This window comes from Macaca nemestrina, chromosome 1, assembly GCF_043159975.1.
Source record: "Macaca nemestrina isolate mMacNem1 chromosome 1, mMacNem.hap1, whole genome shotgun sequence".
In the NCBI taxonomy this organism is placed as follows: domain Eukaryota; kingdom Metazoa; phylum Chordata; class Mammalia; order Primates; family Cercopithecidae; genus Macaca; species Macaca nemestrina.
Genome location: NC_092125.1, coordinates 31342370 through 31364235, shown reverse-complemented (window position 1 = coordinate 31364235; position 21866 = coordinate 31342370). Strand labels below are relative to the sequence as shown.

At 40.0% G+C, this 21866-nt stretch overlaps 1 protein-coding gene across 11 annotated transcripts in view; it reads left to right on the top strand.

The window, feature by feature from the left end:
- LOC105484439 (solute carrier family 9 member C2 (putative)) overlaps positions 1-21617 on the top strand; it is a 101861-nt gene extending 80244 nt beyond the window's left edge. For 10 of the 11 annotated variants that reach the window (XM_011746016.3, XM_011746015.3, XM_011746014.3 and 7 more), the window contains 7 exons: positions 513-611; positions 4229-4396; positions 12561-12692; positions 15248-15433; positions 16982-17066; positions 19010-19065; positions 20992-21617. In XM_011746016.3, the coding sequence (XP_011744318.1) occupies positions 513-611; positions 4229-4396; positions 12561-12692; positions 15248-15433; positions 16982-17066; positions 19010-19065; positions 20992-21027 (762 nt within the window). In that variant the 3' untranslated portion in view covers positions 21028-21617. Of the gene's footprint in view, positions 1-512; positions 612-4228; positions 4397-12560; positions 12693-15247; positions 15434-16981; positions 17067-19009; positions 19066-19691; positions 20021-20991 lie in introns of those variants that run through there. The other variant, XM_071075732.1, reaches the window with a different exon arrangement.
- Positions 21618-21866: the final 249 nt, after the last annotated feature.

Sequence of the window (21866 nt, the reverse complement as noted above, 5' to 3'; positions counted from 1 at the left end):
AAGGGCTCACTGAACAACCAAGATAGGATCCTGTGGCTTTTCTGCACTTTTTTTTTTTTTTTTTTGCATAGCACCCTGTCCCTGTCTTCTTTGTCATAATTATCCCATTTGATTGTAAATATCTACCCAACATAACTAAAAGTTTGTTCTGAAGGCAGGGAAATTGTTTAGCTTACCATTATAACCCAAGTCCCAAACGGGGCTGAAAAGAAAGTTTTCATTCATTAATGTGAATATTCATTCCACAGTTATATCAGTTACTATGCTGAGTACTAATCACAAAGTCAAAGTTTGTTTGCCTGTTCCTTTATTTCTAGAAGTTGATATGGTATATTAGCACGTTACAGTTCAATAATAAACCAAGAATATAGTTTGTGTTTTATGCTACTTGGAAGCTATTTTAGCTTTAAAATCATATATATATGATTACATATATATATAAAATCATATATATATATATATATAACATATATATGTTGACTCTCTTTTTCTTTTCCTTTTTTCCCACCCAGGAAAGAGCCAAACTTGCCTGTTTTGACTACGGAGATATCATTTGTAAAGCAGGTGAAATGCCACAAGGAATCTACTTAATTATTTCAGGAATGGCAATTGTAAGGGACTATTGATTTTTTTTTTTTTTTTTTTTTTTTTTACTTAAAATGTATTTTGAAACATGTAATTGTAGAATAAGAATAAATTTAGATACTGAAAAAGTTTAAATTTTTAATGTGATGAAACCATTTCTACTCTGAGCATGACAGCTGAGAGATAAATATGCAACACCTGAAATGTGCTTCCCATTCTACAAAATGCTGTCATAGTCTTTACTTATTTCTTGCAGCAATCCTGGGAGGAAGCAGGATTTTTCTGAATGTTCAGACAAGGAAATCAATACTTGGCGTGGCTTAAATTACTCACGTAAAGGAATTAGAATGAGGATCAAAAATACCACTTTTAATCTGTCCAATGGGAGGCTTTTGTTGACCAGAGAGAGAGAGAGACAGAAAGAGAGAGAGAGAGAGAGCGATTTCAGTAGAGTGATGGGGACAAGAATCCTTTGTATCTGCATAACAGTAGTTTAGTAGCTGAATACGTGGGTGAGCCCCAGTTTGCGAACCAAATAATTCCTAGATCATCCTAGATAATAGTCATAAAATGACAAATCCTTATTATGGGAAAAATAATACATTCGGCTTTCTGGTTTTGAAATGCGTATATTAGACCTTAAAATATCATGGAAATAAACTACTATAATAAATAGAATACTGACACAATATAACACTTATTTACTCTCTGGCACTATTCTAAGCACTTTTCATTCATCCGTTCATTCATTTATTCAACAAAATACTTGCTTCATCACCACCATGTGGCAGGCACTATTAATTCTAGGCATGGGATTGACAAAACAGACACAAATCCCTGCCTTCTTGGAGCCTAATTTCTAGTAGAGGGATAAAAGGAGATGGGACAATGAACCAAACAAATAAGTTTACAGTATGTTAGAGATGATGGAGATATGAAGAGATTAATTGTGATTTTTTAAAAGGTAGTCGAGAAAGGCAATGTGGGCCAGTCACGATGGCTCACAACTGTAATCCCACCACTTTGAGAGGGCTAGGCGGGTGGATCACATGAGGCAGGAGTCCAAGACCAGCCTAGTCTTGGCAAAACCCTGTCTCTACTAAAAATACAAAAATTAGTCGGGTATGGTAGCACATGTCTATAATCCCAGCTACTTGGGAGGCTGAGACACGAGAATCTGAGATCCTGCCACTGCACTCCAGCCTGGGCGACAGTCTCACTCTATCACTCAGGCTGGAGTGCGGTGAGGCCATCTCAGTTCACTGCAACATCTCCCCCTCGGGTTCAAGAGATTCTCCTGCCTCAGCCTCCCAAGTAGCTGGGATTATAGGCACGCACCACCAGGCCCATCTAATTTTTGTGTTTTTAGTAGAGATGGGGTTTCACTAGGCTGTTGTTGAACTCCTGACCTCAAGCGAGCCACCTGCCTCGGCCTCCCAAAGTGCTGGGATTATAGGTGTGAGCCACCGAACCTGGCCAACAACCCTATTTTTTACATGAGAAACCTGATGCACAGAAAAAAAATAATCCACTTGGCCCCAACTACACATACTCAGAGGCCAAAGATTACTTTGAACTCATGTAGTCTATCTCCAGTATCCATGTGCTTAGCCATTATACTATACTCCCATTAGAATGCTAGGAAAAACACACAGCTGCCAGTATTTATGAAATGTGGCAAGTTCAATACTTAAAAGCTGCAACTCGCTGTAACATGTTTCTTTGGGGATTGTCCTGCAGTGACTGGACTAGCTAAGCCTTATTAAACTATAGTCCAATGATGTTTGGTCTGAAGAGGTTATATTAGTACTCTTTTGATACCACAACAAATTACTACAAATTTAGTGGCTTAAATATATTATCTCATGGTTCTGTAGGTCAGAAATCCAATGGGTTCTGCTGATTTCACTGCTTGGGTCTCAAGAAGCTGAAATCACGATGTCAGTAGGGCTGCATTACCTTCTGGAAGCTCTAGGGGCAGAATCTGTTTCCAGGCTCTTTGAGGTTGTTGGCACATCTAGTTATTCTTTATGGCTATTGAACAGAAGTCCCTGCTTCTTCAAGGCTGTCAGCTGGAGCCCACCTTGAGCTCCTAGAGCTTCTCTTTCATCTTTGTGTGCAAGTCCTCACGTCTCAGAGCAAGCAAAGACATATGGAATCCTTCACACATCTCTCTCTGATGGACTCCCTTCTACTTGCAAGGGCTCATGTGATTACAGTCCCCCCAATATTCCCATCTGTTGTTTAATCAAACACTAATCTGGAACGGCTGTGAAGGGACTTTGTAGATCTTTTTACGGTCAGCTGATTAGTATCCTTAACTCCATAAATCATCTTTTTAAGGTCAGCTGATTAGCAACCTCAATTCCACTTCAAAGTCCCTTCACTGCAGTCCCTAGATTAGTATTTGGTTGAGCAACAGACAGGAATCTTGGGGGGGCCTCCTTTCAAACGCTGCCTACCTCAAATGTCGTCATCTTTTCTTTGTTTGCAAAAAGCAGAGGCATTCTTCATTGCTCAAAGATCCTTTGAATTGCATTCAAAATTACAGCCATTTAAAAAAAAAAAATCAAACTCCTCTGGAAGCATGAATGCTTTTAAAAGTCTGAATGCTAATTGCTGGGAGAGAGTGACCTTTTGTGTCCTGTTTCCTGTGTCTTAAACAATACCCTTCCTCTTTGATGTTTACAGCTAAATTTTCTGAAAAATTCTGTAATCCTTCTAATCCCAATTCTTTCAGCTTCCCCCTAAAATCTGATACCTCTCTGCTTTCTCCAGTTATGCCTACCAGTTATTTTCTTGAAGTAACTCAACCATCCTATGTTCTTCCTAAAACCTTTTCCTGTTGATGTTGCATGGTAATTTTTCTTAAGCATTTTGAAAAGAGACAAGGCTTTCATTAACATCATGGCTTGGTTTGGAGGCATATTAATTCATAATATTTGATTTATGTGCCCAGGCAATCAAAAGTTATTTCCACGTGATGCATTAACCCATTGTGGTAAGAATATCTAATGGACTCAATGAGTGATTGTATTAGTTGCATACTATAATTTCCAGTTTTGGTGGGATATTTTTTTTTTCTTTGAGATGGAGTCTCACTCTGTCACCCAGGCTGGAGCGCAGTGGCATGATCTTGGCTCACTGCAACCTCTGCCTCCTGGGTTCAAACAATCCTCCTGCCTCAGTCTCCTGAGTAGCTGGAACTACAAGCACACGCCACTATGCCCGGCTAATTTTTGTATTTTTTTTTTTTAGTAGAGACAGGGTTTTACCACGTTGGCCAGGCTGGTCCCGAACTCTTGATCTTGTGATCCACCTGCCTTGGCCTCTCAAAGTGCTGGGATTACAGGCGTGAACCACTGTGCCCAGCCCTGGTGGGATTTTTATATAAGACAGGTATAAATAGAAAGTTGTAAATAGGGGTCATCTGTAAAACTAAAGATGAGAAAAAAAATCCTTGCCTTGGGAGTTGAAATGTGAAAGAAATCATGATTTTTTTCCCTAAGCCTAATTCTTCTTTCACACCTGACAGGAGATCTTTGTCTTCCATTGGAAAGTTGTAAGAAATAGTGGGAGCTCCTATGATTTGATCAAAATTTTAATTTTTTCTTTCCCTTTGCACACTTTTTTCCCTCTGCAGTTGCATAGTTTATCTCCTACCTTTGGAATAGAGAGTAGCCAAAGGCCTGATAGAAAGTCCAGTGACATGTTTACAGAGTTCTGTACTGCTGGGGACATAATTGGAGAGCTAAACTGTCTGCTTAAGTGTGAAATTGAATATACTGTCATCTGTGAAACTAGTTTACAGGTAGGAAAATGGTTCTGTCATGAGTTATTAATTTTTCCTCAAGTAAGTAAAAAATGCCAGCATCTTTTCTTTTTTAAGGTTTTGACATCTTAGTCACCCAACCAGCTATTGGGAGGTAACATAGCTGAAAAGGAAGATTTAGTGTCTCACATGCCAGGCTCTGCCAAGCTCCACTGCATCCTGCCTAAGGGAGTAGTTATTTAACCCCCTTAAGTCTCAGTGTCCTTGTTTATGAAGTAGAGAGAATACCTACCTTTTGATGTTATGAGGATTAGGAAAACATCTACGTAACATGCCTGACACATAAAGGTGCTCAATAAATGGTCACCATTATGACAACAGTGTTTTTAAAGAATATTTATTTGTTTTTAAAACAACCCCGTTAAAAGTGGGCAAAGGATATGAACAGATGCTTTTCAAAAGAAGACATACGTGTGGCCAACAAGCACATGCAAAAAAAGCTCAACATCACTGATCAATAGAGAAATGCAAATCAAAACCACAATGAGATACCACCTCACAACAGTCAGAATGGCTGCTATTAAAAAGTCAAAAAGTAACAGGTGCTGGAGAGGTTGTGGAGAAAAAGGAACAATTACACACTGTTGGTGGGAGTATAAATTAATTCAACCATTGTGGAAGACAGTGTGACATTTCCTCAAAGACCTAAAGAGAGAAATACCATGGACCCAGCAATTCCATTACTGGGTATATACCCAAAGGAATATAAATTATTCTATTATAAAGACACATGCACATGTATGTCACTGCAGCACTATTCACAATAGCAAAGACATGGAATCAACCTAAATGCCTGTCAATGATAGAGTGGATAAAGAAATGGTACATATATACCATAGAATATTATGTAGCCCTAAAAAAGAGTGAGATCATGTCTTTTGCAGGAACTGTGGATGGAGCTGGAGGCCATTATCCTTAGTAAATTAATGCAGGAACAGAAAGCCAAATATCACATGTTCTTACGTATAAGTGGGAGCTAAATGATGAGAACACATGGACACATAGAAGGGAATAAAACACACTGGGGCCTTTTGGAGGGTGGAGGGTGGGAGGAGGGAGAGAATCAGGAAAAATAACTACAGGTACATGGGTGATGAAATCATCTGTACAACAAACCCCCATGACACAAGGTTACCTATGCAACAAACCTGCATATGTACCACTGAACTTAAAAGTTAAAAAAGGAATATTTGTTTTTAAACTTCCTTCTATGTTTCATTTGCTAAGTAAGAAGTTATCTATTCAACACCTAAGTGTCCTGACATTTCACTAGGTGTGGGAAATTCAAATAAAAATGAGCCAAAGACCAAGGAACAGTCAAAGTGGTTCGTTAAATGGGTCCTGCTCCCTGTGCCACCCAACTGGGTGAGACCCTCCGACAGGGGTTGTCAGACACCCTATACAGGAGCATAGGTTGGTGCCCCTCAAGGTCAGAGTTCCCAGAGGAAGGAGCAGGCACCCATCTTTGCTGTTCTCCAGCCTCCTCGAGTGACATATCCAGGTGTGGGAGCAAACCAGATGAATGGGTCCTGAAGCAAACCCCCAGCAAACTGCAGCAGCCCTACAGAAGAAGGACCTGACCATTGCAAGAAAAACAGACAGAAAGCAACAACAACAGCATCAACAACAAAAAAAAGTCCCCACAAAAACCCCATCCAAGGGTCAACAGCCTCAAAGATCAATATTAAACAAACTCATGAACATGAGAAAGAATCAACGAAAAAACACTGAAAACCCAAAAGGCCAGAGTGCCTCTTCCCCTACAAATGATCGCAATGCCTGTCCAGTAAAGGCACAGAACTGGATGGAGGATAAGATGGATGAATTGACAGAAGTAGGCTTCGGAAGGTGGGTAATAACAAACTCTGCTGAACTAAAGGAGCATGTTCAAACTGAATGCAAAGAAGCTAAGAATCTTCATAAAAGGTTACAGGAGCTGCTAACTAGAATAATCAGTTTGAAAGGAACATAAATGACCTGATGGAGCTGAAAAACACAGCATGAACACTTCATGAAGCATGCATAAGGATCAATAGCTGAATCTATCAAGTGGAAGAAAGGATATCAGAGTCTGAAGACCATCTTGCTGAAATAAGGCAAGAAGAGAAGATTAGAGAAAAAAGAATGAAAAGGAAAAACAAAACCTCTGAGAAATATGGGACTATGTAAAAAGACCAAACCTATGATTGATTGGAGTATCTAAAAGAGACAGGTAGAATGGAATCAAGTTGGAAAACACACTTCAGGATCAGGATGTTATCCAGGAGAACTTCCCTGACCCAGCAAGAAAGACCAACATTCAAATTCAGGAAATACAGAGAACACCACTAAGATACTTCATGAGAAGATCAACCCCAAGACACATAATCATCAGATTCTTCAAGGTCGAAATGAAGGAAAAAATGTTAAGGGCAGCCAGAGAGAAAGGCCAGGTCACCTACAAAAGGAAGCCCATCAGACTAACAGTGGACCTCTCAGCAGAAACCCTACAAGCCAGAAGACAGTGGGGGCCAATATTCAACATTCTTAAAGAAAATAATTTTCATCCCAGACCTTCATACCCAGCTAAACTAAGCTTCATAGAAAAAGGAGAAATAAAATTCTTTCCAGACAAACAAATGCTGAGGGATTTTGTCATCACCAGGCCTGCCTTGGAAGAGCTCCTGAAGGAAGCACTAAATATGGAAAGGGACAACTGGTACCAGCCACTGCAAAAACACTCCAAACATATAAAGGCCAATGGCACTATGAAGAAACTGCATCAACTATTCTGCATCAACTATTTTGCATAGTGTGCAAAATAACCAGATAGCGTCACGATGACACGCTCAAATTCACACATAACAATGTTAACCTTAAATGTAAATGGGCTAAATGCCCCAATTAAAAGACACAGACTGGCAAATTGGATAAAGAGTCAGGACTCATTGGTGTGGTGCGTTTAGGAGACTCATCTCACATGCAAAGACCCACATAGGCTCAAAACAAAGGGATGGAGGAAAAATTACCAAGCAAATGGAAAACAAAACAAAAAAAGCAGGTGTTGCAATACTAGTATCTGACAAAACAGACTTTAAACCAACAAAGATCAAAAAAGACAAATAAGGGCATTACATAATGGTAAAGGGATCAATTCAACAAGAAGAGCTAACTATCCTAAATATATATGCACCCAATACAGGAGCATCCAGATTCATAAAATAAATTCTTTTTTTTTTTTTTTTTTTTTTTTTTTGAGACGGAGTCTCGCTTTGTGGTCCAGGCTGGAGTGCAGTGGCCGGATCTCAGCTCACTGCAAGCTCCGCCTCCCGGGTTTACGCCATTCTCCTGCCTCAGCCTCCCGAGTAGCTGGGACTACAGGCACCCGCCACCTCGCCTGGCTAGTTTTTTGTATTTTTTAGTAGAGACAGGGTTTCACCGTGTTAGCCAGGATGGTCTCGATCTCCTGACCTCGTGATCCGCCCGTCTCGGCCTCCCAAAGTGCTGGGATTACAGGCTTGAGCCACCGCGTCTGGCCCATAAAATAAATTCTTAGAGACTTACAAAGAGACTTGGACTTCCACACAATAATAGTGGGAGACTTTAACACCCCAATGTCACTATTAGATCAACAAGACAGAAAATTAACAAGGATATTCAGGACCTGAACTCAGCTCTGGATCAAGTGGAACTAATAGACATTTACAGAACTCTCCACCCCAAATCAACAGAATATACATTATTCTCAGTGCCGCATGGCACTTATTTTAAAATCGACCACATAATTGGAAGCAAAACACTCCTCGGCAAATGCAAAAGAAACGAAACCATAACAAACTCTCTCTCGACCACAGTGCAATCAAATTAGAACTCAGAATTAAGAAACTCTCTCAAAACCATGGAAACTGAAGTACATGGAAATTGAACAATCTGCTCCTGAATGACTCCTGGGTAAATAATGAAATTGAGGCAGAAATCAAGAAGTTCTTTGAAACCAATGAGAACAAAGAGACAACATAATGGAATCTCTGGGACACAGCTAAAGCAGTGTTAAGAGGTAAATTTATAAGCACTAAATGCCCATATCAGAAAGCTAGAAAGATCTCAAATCAACACCCTACCATCACAATTAAAAGAGCTAGAGAAGCAAGAGCAAACAAGTCCAAAAGCTAGCAGAAGACAACAAATAATTAACATCAGAGCAGAAATGAAGGAGATAGAGACACAAAAAACCCTTTAAAAAAATCAGTGAATCCAGGAGCTGATTTTTTGGAAAAAATTAACAAAGTAGATAGACTGCTAGCTACATTAATAAAGAAGAAAAGAGAGAGAAATAAAAAAGACATAATAAAAAATGATAAAGGAGATATCATCACTGACCCTACAGAAATACAAACTACCGTCAGAGAATCAACACCTCTATGTAAATAAACTAGAAAATCTAGAAGAAAAGGATAAATTCCTGGACACATACACCCTCCCAAGACTAAACTAGGAAGAATTAAAATCCCTGAATAGACCAATAATGAGTTCTGAAGTTGAAGCAGTAATTAATAGCCTGCCAACCCAAAAAAGCCCAGGACCAGAGAGACTCACAGCCAAATTCTACCAGAAATACGAAGAGGAGCTGGTACCATTCCTTCTGAAACTACTCCAAAAAATTGAAAAGGTGGGACACCTCCCTAACTCATTTTATGAAGCCAGCATCATCCTGATACCAAAACCTGGCAGAGGTGCAACAACAACAAAAAGAAAACTTCAGGCCAATATCTCTGATGAACATCAATGTAAAAATCCTCAATAAAATACTGGCAAACTAAATCCAGCAACACATCAAAAAGTTTATCCACCACGATCAAGTCAGCTTCATCCCTGGGATGCAAGACTGGTTCGACATATGCAAATCAATAAAGATAATCCATCACATAAACAGAACCAATGACAAAACCACATGATCATCTCAATAGATGCAGAAAAGGCCTTCAATAAAATTCCACATCCCTTCATGTTAAAAACTCTCAATAAGGTAGGTATCGATGGAATATATCTCAAAATAATAAGAGCTATTTATGACAAACCCACAGCCAATATCATACTGAATGGCGAGAGCTGGAAGCATTTCCTTTGAAAACTGGCACAAGACAAGGATGCCCTCTCTCACCACTCCTATTCAACATAGTATTAGAAGTTCTGGCTGGGCAACCAGGCAAGATAAATAATAAAGATATGCAAATGGGAAGACAGGAAGTCAAATTGTCTCTGTTTGCAGGTGACATGATTCTATATTTAGAAAACCCCATTGTCTCAGTCCCCAAACTCCTTAAGCTGATAAGCAATTTCAGCAAGGTCTCAGGATACAAAATCAATGTGCAAAAATCACAAGCATTGCTATGCACCAACAACAGACAAACAGAGAGCCAAATCATGAATGAACTCCGATTCATAATTGCTACAAAGGGAATAAAATACCTAGGAATATAACTAACAAGGGATGTGAAGGACCTTTTCAAGGAGAACTACAAGTCACTCCTCAAGGAAATAAGAGGGGACACAAACAAATGGAAAAACATTCCATGCTCTTGGATAGGAAGAATCAATAGCATGAAAATGGCCATACTGCCCAAAGTTATTTATAGATTCAATGCTATTTCCATCAAACTACCATTGACATTCTTCACAGAATTAGAAAAAAACTATTTTAAATTTTGTATGAAACCAAAAAGCCCACATAGCCAAGACAATCCTAAGCAAAAAGAACAAAGCTGGAGGCATCACGCTACTTGGCTTCAAACTATACTATAAGGCTACAGTAACCAAAATAACATGGTACTGGTACCAAAACAGACATATGGACCAATGGAACAGAACAGAGGCCTCAGAAATAACCGTACACATATACAACCATCTGATCTTCGACAAACCTGATAAAAACAAGCAATGGGGAAAGGATCTCCTATTCAGTAAATGGTGCTGGGAAAACTGGCGAGCCATATGCAGAAAACCAAAACTGGACCTCTTCCTTATACCTTTTACAAAAATTAACTCAAGATGACTTATATGTAAAACCCAAAACCGTAAAAACCCTAGAAGAAAACCTAAGCAATACCACCCAGGACATAGGCATGGGCAAAGACTTCATGACAAAAATGCCAAAGGCAATTGTAACAAAAGCCCAAATTGACAAGTGGGATCTAATTAAAGAGCTTCTGCACAACATGAACAGGCAACCTACAGAATGGGAGAAAAATACTGCAATCTACCAAACTGACAAAGGTCTAATATCTGGAATCTACAAGGAACTTAAACAAATTTACAAGAAAAAATCCCATCAAAAAGTGGGCAAAGGATATGAACAGACATCTTTCAAGAGAAGTCATTTACGTGGCCAACAAACATATGAAAAAAAGCTCAACATCACTGATTACAAAAATGCAAATCAAAACCGCAATGAGATACCATCTCACGCCAATCAGAATGGCAATTATTAAAAGTTAGGAAATGGGCCAGGCGTGGTGGCTCACACCTGTGATCCCAGCCCTTTGGAAGGCCGAGGCAGACGAATCATGAGTTCAAGAGATTGAGACCATCCTGGCCAACATGGTGAAATGCCATCTCTACTAAAAATACAAAAATTAGCTGGGCATGGTGGCACACCTATAGTCACAGCTACTCGGGAGGCTAAGGCAGGATAATTGCTTGAACCCAGGAGGTGGAGGTTGCAGTAAGCCGAGATGCACAACTGCACTCTAGCTTGGTGACAGAGTGAGACTCCATCTCGAAAAAAAAAAGAAGAATAAAGAAAAAGAAAAGAAAGGAAAAAAAAAAAAGCCAGGAAACAACAGATGCTCGTGAGGCTGTGGAGAACTAAGAACGCTTTCACACTGTTGGTGGGAATGCAAATTAGTTCAACCATTGTGGAAGACAGTGTGGTGATTCCTCAAGGACCTAGAACCAGAAATACCGTTTGACCCAGCAATCCCATTACTGGGTATATGCCCAACCATAAAAAAGCCCAGGCCCAGATAGACTCACAGCGGAATTCTACCCAAAGGAATATAAATCATTCTACTATAAAGACACATGCACATGTATGTTTATTGTGGCACTATTCACAATAGCAAAGACATGGAACCAACTTAAATGCCCATCAAAAAATGTGGTACATACACACCATGGAACACTATGCAGCCATAAAAAGGAATGAGAACATGTCCTTTGCAGGGACATAGATGAAACTGGAAGCCATCATCCTCAGCAAAATAACACAGAACAGAAAACCAAAAACTGCATGTTCTCACTCATAAGTGGGAGTTGAACAATGAGAACACATGGACACAGGGAGGGGAACATCACACACCAGGGCCATTTGGGGATTGAGGGGGTGAGAGGAATGACAGCATTAGGTTAAACAGCTAATACATGTGGGGCTTAAAACCTAGATGATATGTTGATAGGTGCAGCAAAGCACCATGGCACACGTAGACCTATGTAACACACTGACACATTCTATACTTGTATCCCGGAACTTAAAGTAAAATAAAATAATTAAAAAAAAAAAAAAAGAAATGAGTCAAAGAATTCTCAATCTTTGGAGACGATCTGATGCAACAGAGCAGGATCCAGAGTCTTAGGGGTGTGTGGAGTGGAAGGAAATGTTGTTTTAGCTATTTCATGTCATTTTATTTTTGGAAGAGGCATGAGTTTAGTCATAAGGCTGAATTGAATTCACTGAAGTTCGTGTAACTTGAATCTGAAAGTGTATTTTTTTTATTCAGGTAAACTATTTGCCTCTGGAAACAAATACCGTGAATGAGCTCACTTTATCTACCATGACAATAAAAATAGATAAGTTCATATGGCTTAGTTCCTGAATCCTGGGCTTTGGGCTCATGAGCCATATCCTTCATTGTATCTATTGACTGATATACATTTTTCTGGTCTCTTATTAAAGTATATAGCTTTAATCGCACCATACATTTTATCATCTTATACTTAGCAAACAACCATTTTCACAATACAAATGCTTCTAAATGACAAGAGTATCATAATTATGCTAGAATTGATAGTTTTTCTGAAGGTTAAATCCGCAGGCATCTTGTTTTTTGATGGTCTTGTAATTTAGTTCCAAATCAAGCTGCTATGGCCTGCGGTCTTTTTGTTTCAGGCCTGCTTTATCTCCCTGGAGGATTTATATGAAGGCTTTGATGCCTTCTGGCCATCTCTGGAATACAAAATATGGCTAAAGCTTGCTCTCAGTACTGCCTACCAGTATTTTGAACCAAGTCTTATTGACGAGGTAAGTTACATGATTAAAATATTAATAAATTGAATTTTTATGCATTGTATTTTTTACAGAATGTGTTTCATATTTTTGAGATACAAATAGAAAGGAAATTTGTGTGCGTGTATGTGTGTGTGTGTGTGTGTGTGTGTGTGTGTGTGTGTGTTTGAGACAGAGTCTCACTCTGTTGCCCACACTGGAGTGCAATGGTGCAATCTCAGCTTACTGCAACCTCTGTCTCCGAGGTTCAAGCAATTCTCCTGCCTCAGCCTCCCAAGTAGCTGGGATTATAGGCGCCTGCCACTACCCCTGGCTCATTTTTTTTGTATTATTATTAGTAGAGACAGGGTTTCACCATGTTGTCCAGGCTGGTCTTGAACTCCTGACCTCAAGTGATCTGCTCACCTCGGCCTCCCAAAGTGCTGGGATTATAGGCGTGAGCCACCGTGCCTGGCCCTGTGTCTGATTTTCTAAAATGAGATTGCTAGAATTTTAACTGCTCTCTTATCCTGAGTTCCTACAGGTTGTCAATCCTTTTGTCACAGCTAATTTTCCCAAGCTACTTGCAATCATTTCAAAAAAAAGGTAGATTTAGCAAATTCAAAATAGGTAGATCCCCCCTGAACCAAGCATAGTGTTAATCAGAATGTGTTAACAATCGCTCCGTCTGTATTTATTATTGCCTACTCTGCCAATGTTAATATAAATCTATAAATCTCCTGCCTTTTCAAAATCTTTGTGGAGGTGACTGAGCCTCTCTCATGGACTTCCCCTCCAAACAGTAGTGGTTCAAGTTTGTCTCTGGACAAGCACAATTTACAATCTCACATTTGTATCTTATTTAGTCACTGTTGGAACCCTTACTAGCTAGTGAGTCGGAACTGGGGAAGTGAACTGGGAAAGATCTGAAGTTCAGTAATATTCACTGAACTGAGCAACTGGATATAAATAAACATTGGGTTAAAAAATGAGTGTGTCATATATGCCAGTAAGGTTTCTTTTACTATATTGCAATAATAACTTTCAGAAAAATTTTAGCAGAGGGATAAGGGGATTGGAATTCTTCTCTTTTCCTTTTACCTTGCCTCTTCATGAGGAGTGGGACAAATTTAGAGTCTAGTATGAAACTCCAGGGGTGAGAATTAGGACGAATGGATAGAAACTATGGACTCAGACTTGACTCAATAATAAGGTGAATGTCCTTTACATTTTTTTTTAATTCACAAGCAACACATATTCATTATATAAATGAGAAAGTACAGATACAAAACATTAAAAAATGTCTATTTTTAAACAGAGAATCTCTATTTAATAGTTTCTTTCTTTCTTTTTTTTTTTGTTTTTTTCCCATTAAAGAACTAGCCAATTAAGATTTTTTTCCCTCTAAATCACAGAACTCAAAAAGTATATGCATTTTAAAATCAAACTAAAACAGCTGATTGTTTTTAGATTTTCTGGTTGTGAAATGCTGATAAATTTGCTAATTTTTAAATGTTTTTGGTGTCCTAGTTGTGCTGGTGCCCTCAGCAAATAAATGTATGATTCGCCTGTCAATGACTGAGATTCAAGGACTGGCTCTTGTAGCCGTGCCCTGCTTCGGGGTGGAGATGTTTAGACTGAGCTGACAGCCCTGTCAGGGTCCTGTGCAGGAGATTCCTACTGTTGGGCTGATCTCTAAGTTCCTGGGTTAGTTTGCAAGCCACAAACTGGGTGGCGTAAAAAAAACAGAAATGCATTGTTTCACAGTTCTGGAGGCTAGAAATTAGAAATCAAGGTGTTGGGAGGGTTGGCTCCTACTGAGGGGCTGTGAGGGAGAATCTGGGCCAGGCCTCCCTCCTTGGCTTATAAATAGCTGCCTTCATATTCACGTGGCGTTCTCCCTGTGTGCAAGTCTGTGTCCAAATTTCCCTTTTTTATAAGGACACTAGTTATTCAAATTAGAGGCCCATCTCCTTCCAGTATGACTTCATCTTAACTAATTGCATCTGCAGTGACCCATTTCCATAAGGTCACATTCCAGGATACTGGGAGTTAGGACTTCAGCATAAGAATTGGGTGGGAGGTGGGGTGTGTGTGTGTGTGTGTGTGTGTGTGTGTGTGTGCTCAATTCAACCCATAATAGCTCCCTCCCAGTTCTAAAGTCTATGACTCTGAGCCTTGAAGTATAGCTCAGACTCTAGCTTGCTTTCTTTTGGCTTTGTGTTATTCCTATTCACCTGTCAAATGGAATGTAAGCTTACTGCTAGGTGACCCTCTGAATCTTTTAAGACTCTGGGTCTTTGTGCAAATAGAAATCTCCTGAGTCATAGCCGAGTACCCTGCTGTGGCTGACAGCTCACAAATTAGGGCTGGGCAATAGTATCCAGGGCCCATTAACAGCACAAACACTTGGAATTTAGAAATTTGTCAGAGGCCATTCTGAATGCTAAATAAATCCTGTCTGTTGGTGCCAGGGGCCGTGTACCTTCTGACATCCTCAAATAATTCAGATCGATCAGTGAATCTGTTTTCTTCTTGATACCATCTGTCAGTTTGTATGACTTATTTTTAAAAATGCAATTTTATCGTAGGACTTAAAGTTTCAGAAGTGTGTGATGTTCAATCAAGCATATGTGGAAACTTTATCAAGCTATAATGAAATGAGTATTGATAATATGACCATGAAATTTGTTATCCTTGTGTATGGCAGTGTAATTGATACTAAGACAGAGGAACCATATTTTGCACCTTGCATTATACCTACAACCTGTGAGCAGGTAAGAAGTATCGTTTCTAAAGAGTCTCTTGCTTTTCACAGTGCTTCAAAAGTGACTTTAAAACTCAACTGGCCACCTTAAAAAGAAATTTAACCTGGAATAACCCTGTAGTTCTTACTTGCCTTTTGCAAACAGTAAAAATGTATCAAGGGCTTCTGTGTACTGTAGTACAGGTGCCCTACACGAGGGTGTGCCCAGGGGACAGGGAGCTGGAATCTGCCTGCTGTTTGCTTGCCATGCACGCCCTTTGCTCTGGCATGCGGCTGTGCCAGAGGAAGGATGAGATGCAGTAAGTTTTCCCTGGTTTACACCAAGGCAATGATGCTATGTTCTAGCATAGCTCTGGAAGTATCTGCATAGCTCTGGAAGTATCTGCACCGGTTGACAAGAAAGGAGTAGAGCAGGGGCCACATCATTTTGTTGCCACATTGGGGGCTGTGGTTACTTGATAGTAGATCCTGGGCCCTGGGTCTCAGCATTCCATACCTCTGTAATGACAAAGGAAGTGTGACCACCTAGGACATAACAGGGCATGGGAAGGGTAGAAGCAAACTCCCTAATGGTCCAAGCTGCCTGCCACTGGACAAAGGAATGGGGAGGACCAAGAGGCCATGGGAAGAGACGACATCTCTTTAAATCTGGGAGTAAGTTTCTCCCCTATGGAAGAGACCTTTTCTGCCAGTTCAGACTGTGAAAATTCATTAGGAAAATTTGTCCTGGAAAAGTTGGTAAACCTAAAAAGTGAATTTTTTCCTTTCAAAACATTCTTACTTTGTACCTTTCATCAATTCAGATGATGAAGGTAATTTAAATGTTTTTAATAGAAAATTAAAATCTTGTTTAGTTTTGAAACAAAGGATGGAGGTAAGAGGCAAGCGGGCAACAGGAATAATACTGCAGCTTAGTGTCTTAAGAGACCAGGGTTTGGAGTCAGGCACACTTAGACTTAAAACTTGACCCCTGTGCCTACTTGTACTTGAGCTTAGGTAAGCTGCTTAACCTTTCTGACCCTCAATTTCCTTCTTAGTAAGATAGATAGGGATAAGGTCAGCAGCCATCTTATCGGGTTATTGTGAGGATTAAATGAGATAATGTGTGGTAATCTAAAAATGATAGTTACGATGATTCCTTGTTTGCTGCTGGCATTCTGGGAGGCAGATTTTATGGCACATAGGACAAATGGTCTAAGAAAGGAAGACAGTCTTGCCATCCTGGGAATGCTGAGCCTTGAGCCCTTGAGCTTCAGTGTAGGAGTAAAAGTAGCTTACTGGATGCTGGGGATTCCCTGCTTTCCAAACTGGGAATTTCCAGTCTAGTTACAAGTAAGGTGTAGAAATTTCCTCTCTGGTGTCTAAATATGCAAGGACAATTTGTTGGTCTAAGACTTCTCAACATCAAAGAGGATTTGAAATTTAGAATACAGAGCCAAGATTGAAGACCCAGCTCTACGCTTTGGCTTATTTTTTATACTCTTTGGAAAGGTTAGAAAGAAGCCAGGTTAGAGATCAAAGAATGCTCTTTTGACTAATTTTGACTTTTCTCCTCTAGGTTCAGGGAACTTCTGATTTAAGCAAGCTGCTAATAGTCCAAGCATCAGAGCTTACCCAAAGGAATAGTAACACCAATGTCATGGGTAAGGGATAGACCTTTAGTGGTAGGAAAACTATTGAGAAGGAAATTCAATACAAGTAAAATTCCTTTAACTCTAAGAAAGTGATTTGAGAGGGCACTATGTGGGTTTATCATTAGTCCCCATCCTCGGGCCCACCCTGGCTGCCACATTGCTCTGGGAGGTCACATATGAGAGACTTCCAGACCCTAAAATCCAGGTGGCTCCTTCCTCTGCCGTGTCCCTCCCTCCATACACTAGTCAGGGGAGAGCAGCTTCTGCGGTGTACTCTGTTGCTGCCCTGGTAGGCTGGAACCACATGGTGCTGGCAGTGCAGGAATGGGGAGGGAACAGACTCTCTCACAGGAGCCCAGGTATGGGGAGCTGGTTTGCTCCCAGCAACTGAAGGGAATAGGGAACCTTACCCATGCTCAGTGAGTATTCCAAACCATGGTCACAGCTACAAGTCAAATGACTTGCTTTGAGTATGCTTTGATAGTCACTGAGTAGTTATAGTTACGTTTATTAGCATCCAACTGCATGCATCATGATGCTAAGCATTATACAGAGAAGACTTGATAGGAGGAGCTTGCTAGAAAAAGCACACTCAGGATCTTTCATCTTCTGCTCAGCATCCCTGCCCTCCCAAGCCCAATGACAACATTCTCCCAGCTGTCCCAGCTTGAGGACACATTCTGGGTTTGTAACTCTAACCTGCACCATCCCAGTGTTTACAATTCACGTGATCCATCGGTTTATCTATTATGCAATTCTTAATGAATCGTTGCTTTGGGGGAGGGATTTACATGATTTCAAATTGTGTGCGAAGAGTGAGATTTTCTCAGTATCTTATATCTCACTATTTCTCAATTGCATTCTTTTTATAAAATTCAGCCCCACTGTGTGCTGGGTACTGTGCCAAGAGCCAATTGGTGAGTGAGCCAGATGAGGTATTTGCCTTCACAGGGAGGAGAGACAGATATTCAATAAGTAATTATACTTTTCCCTTGGCAGCAATTTGAACCTCAGAGGTTCCTGTGGCTCACCCTCCATCCCCTCTTCTAGGGTCATACATAGCACTGTGATTTAGGGAGCCTCCTCTGCTATTGGGTCACCTGTCCAAGTGGGCTAGCACTGAGATGACCATTTCTCCAGCCCACACAGTCTCTGAAAGTCTGCTGCTCTGCTGCTTCCAAATCACTCTTGGGGCACAGGAGTCTATGGCAAGGCTGGGAACTCAGGGCCTAGTGTCAGCCCCCTTGGGTCACCCTAAGAAGTGCTATTGAGTCAGAGATCTTAAGCACTGTCAGGGAGCAGGGCACAGGTCCCTAGTGTTCTTGTGCTCACAGGCCCCTTTTCTTCATGAGTTCCTCTGTAATCATTTTTAGATAGAGGGAAACACATCACTTTGTATTCCTCATGGGTTTGAGACAAAAGTCACAAATGGTAGGCACATGGACTGGATCTTTGACTCTTAATTTGTTTAAGAGTCACTTGTTTTCTTTTAAAATTTTAAAATTAGTTGCCAAATAGAAACAAACGTTTTGCATTTTAAAAATGCAGATTTTGAAGTTTTCATGAAAAAATAAGGTCAGCCAGCACTCAGCCCTCATTCCTGTATGTGGCAACAGATAGGGCTGAGTATCAGTTGGCGTCTATAGAGGGAGCAGACGCTCTGCAGCTTGCCACAGTCCACACGGCTCCCTCTTGCCTTTACCCAGCCCACTTCAACTGTTTACGTGATCTGCCTATTCCCATATGAGTTTGTCAGCCCTTGGATTGGACTTTAGGGAGCCTACCACAAACCTCTGAGGGAAGAAAAAACAGGGACATTTGAGAGGGGGAAGGGAAAAGGGAGACTTATAGGGAGAAAGCAAATAGATATTTCAAAATATTTTCTGGTTGCCTTTACTCTTAAATTCCTAATTTACTTTTTCTGTTCAATGCTCGGATTTGGTTAACCTCAGTCGACACTGGTCTTCAAACAACAGGGAGAGAATATGACTGGAAGACAAGAGATGAGGTAATAAACTTGACACTTTGATTATATTTTTTTCTTACTACAAATATTGAACTATACAGCTAAAACAAATTGAGGTAAAATAGTAAAATGTAGGTGGTGAGAAAAGACACTCCTAGCTACAACTCATTAATTGGGACAAATTAGAATAAAGCCCATCTGAATTACTTAAAAATTAAAATTACAGAGTATTTTTGAAAGACGTAATTTTGCCCCACCCCATTTTTCCCCCCTCACTGATATTTAGGTCAAAGAATAGGGATCTATGGAATTTGCGGTGAGGAGGGACATACATCATGCACACGTGTAGACACCAGAGTCTAAATCTCCATGCTTCTGCCTTTGGAGTGTGGATTCCTGGATGTATAGATTGCTATGCTTGCAATTTGTGGGGTCACAGGCTGATCATAGACATCTTCCTAGGGTACCAATTTTACTTGAGCATCTTTTAAAGAAAAAGGTTCACTCATTTAACTAGTGGGTTATTTAAAACATTTTATATTAAAAAACATATCGAGTAGGATGACAAATTTGCATGAATTTTTAAGATAAAACAAGAGACTTCAAAACATTTTGTTATGGAGAGTCATGCAGATTTTTGCCCCCACATCTTTTCTTTCTTTCTTCAGTGACCAGAACCAATTTAGAGAAGTCTGAGAAGGCTGGAAGTCATGCCTAGAGTTGAAAAGGAACGTGGGCCTTTCATATGGGACCAGGACAGAATAGAGACAAGTCTGGTGGTGGTGAGGCAGCCTACAAGACTCATGACTCTAGAGGTCTCTATTAGGGCTCCTGTTTGGGCCAGAGCAGACTGCCGGGTGGACTGGAGGAGCAGATGACTCTGACAGGGTAATAGGATGCTAGGCAAATGCTGAAGTGGGCCAGATAGTAGTGATGGTGCTAAGCACAGGCTTCAAGGGCCTTTAGTCTTTTCCCAGCCAGGTGCCAAGTCATCCCAAATAAACAGCGTTTTTTTTTTTTTTGAGACGGAGTTTCACTCTGTCACCCAGGCTGGAGTACAGTGCACAATCTTGACTCACTGCAACGTCTACTTCCTGGGTTCAAGCAAATCTCCTGCCACAGCCTCTGGAGTAGCTGGGACTACAGGCACATGCCACCATGCTCAGCTACCTTTTTTGATTTTTAGTGGTAACAGGGTTTCACGATGTTAGCCAGGATGGTCTCGACCTCCTGACCTCATGATCTGCCCACCTTGGCCTCCCAAAGTGCTGGGATTACAGGCGTGAGCCACCACGCCCGGCCATAAACAGCAAGAGAAGTCCCTTGGCCCACTTCATCCCCAGCCCAAAGACCCTTCTAATAGCAATGTTGGTCCTGCCACTGTTATTTATGATAATCAAGGTGGTTTGCAGTGTATTTGTTGGGGAAAGGAAAGTTGCATTGACCAAATTTATGGTCAATAGTTCCTTTAAACCAGGTAACCTCGTTCTTTTTAGGCATCCCTCCCAGGGCCTTCCTCTCCTCTCTCTTAAAGGGACCTTATTTCACAAAGGGGAATTAAGAGTCAAATAATTGAGTTCCTCATTTGTTACTCTCTTGCCCAGCCCCCATTACTTAAAAAGATTCCCATTCTGATTTACAGGAAGAGTTTCCAGTAGCCCTGCAATCAGTCATAAAGTTAATTGGAATTCAACTTCTGTAACATTTCTCTTCTTCTTAAACACACCTTTGATAGACTACTCTCATTGAATTAATGTAGTATCTCTTCACAAGATGACAGTGTAGAGATGCACATGTAATTAATTATATGCATCACTCAAAATTCTTCACATGAAGATCTTTTAGGAGGAATGTTTCAGATAATAAAATAGACATGCTTACATAAGTTTTCTGGTTCCATTTAACAGTTAAGAAGTTTTTCCTGAAATGTTTATAGGCTAATATTTAACTTTTGACTTTCTTTTATAGTTGAAAACTGGATACCATTTTAGAAAAGGGTATTAATGATACAAATATGATGTGTGGAGTCAGGTTAAAGACCAAGCTACTTTCCTCACTCAAATGCTAAAGGATTATCTCCAAGGAGTTTACTTAGAAGCTACTGAAACAGGTTACTGCTGCATTTATTTTATAAGCAATGGATGGACTGCTGTAAAAATTCTTAATTTTAAGTAGTTGCATTATATTTGAAATGTTAAAAAATTCTTCGGGATAATATAAAATACACTGAAACATATGTCTTATCAAATGAAACCCTGTTTCCAGCTAAGAGCAAATTTTAACATAGTGCATTATAAAAAGTATTGTATAACCGATATGTTACTATCTAAAGCATAGAATCTGTAATTTTCATTTGTGAAATTGTTATAATTAGTGCCTCCCTAATATTTTCCAGAGTGTAGCTGTTCTCCCCTTCCCAATTTGGTAAATATTGAAAAACTGAATTATATTCCACAATCTTAGTAACTTTCAGTAAGTAACTTATGCTTTCAGTAAAATTTAGGAGAAATTAATATTCTCATATTGCATAGTACTGTTTGATGTCACCTTTCATTTTATTTTTAAAAATCAAATAAAGTTGAGTTTTATGGTTGACTGTTTATTATTAGAACCCATTATTCCTTTTCATCTCAACAAGACTGAAAGGAATACATAATACGTTAGAAGAAAACCATAATAGTGGTGTTACAGGAAGGGAGTCAGATCCAGACCCCAAGAGAAGGGTTCTTGGATCTCATGCAAGAAAGAATTCAGGGCGAGTCCACAGTGCAAAGTGAAAGCAAGTTTATTAAGAAAGTAAAGGAATAAAAGAATGGCTACTCCATAGACGAGCAGCCCCAAAC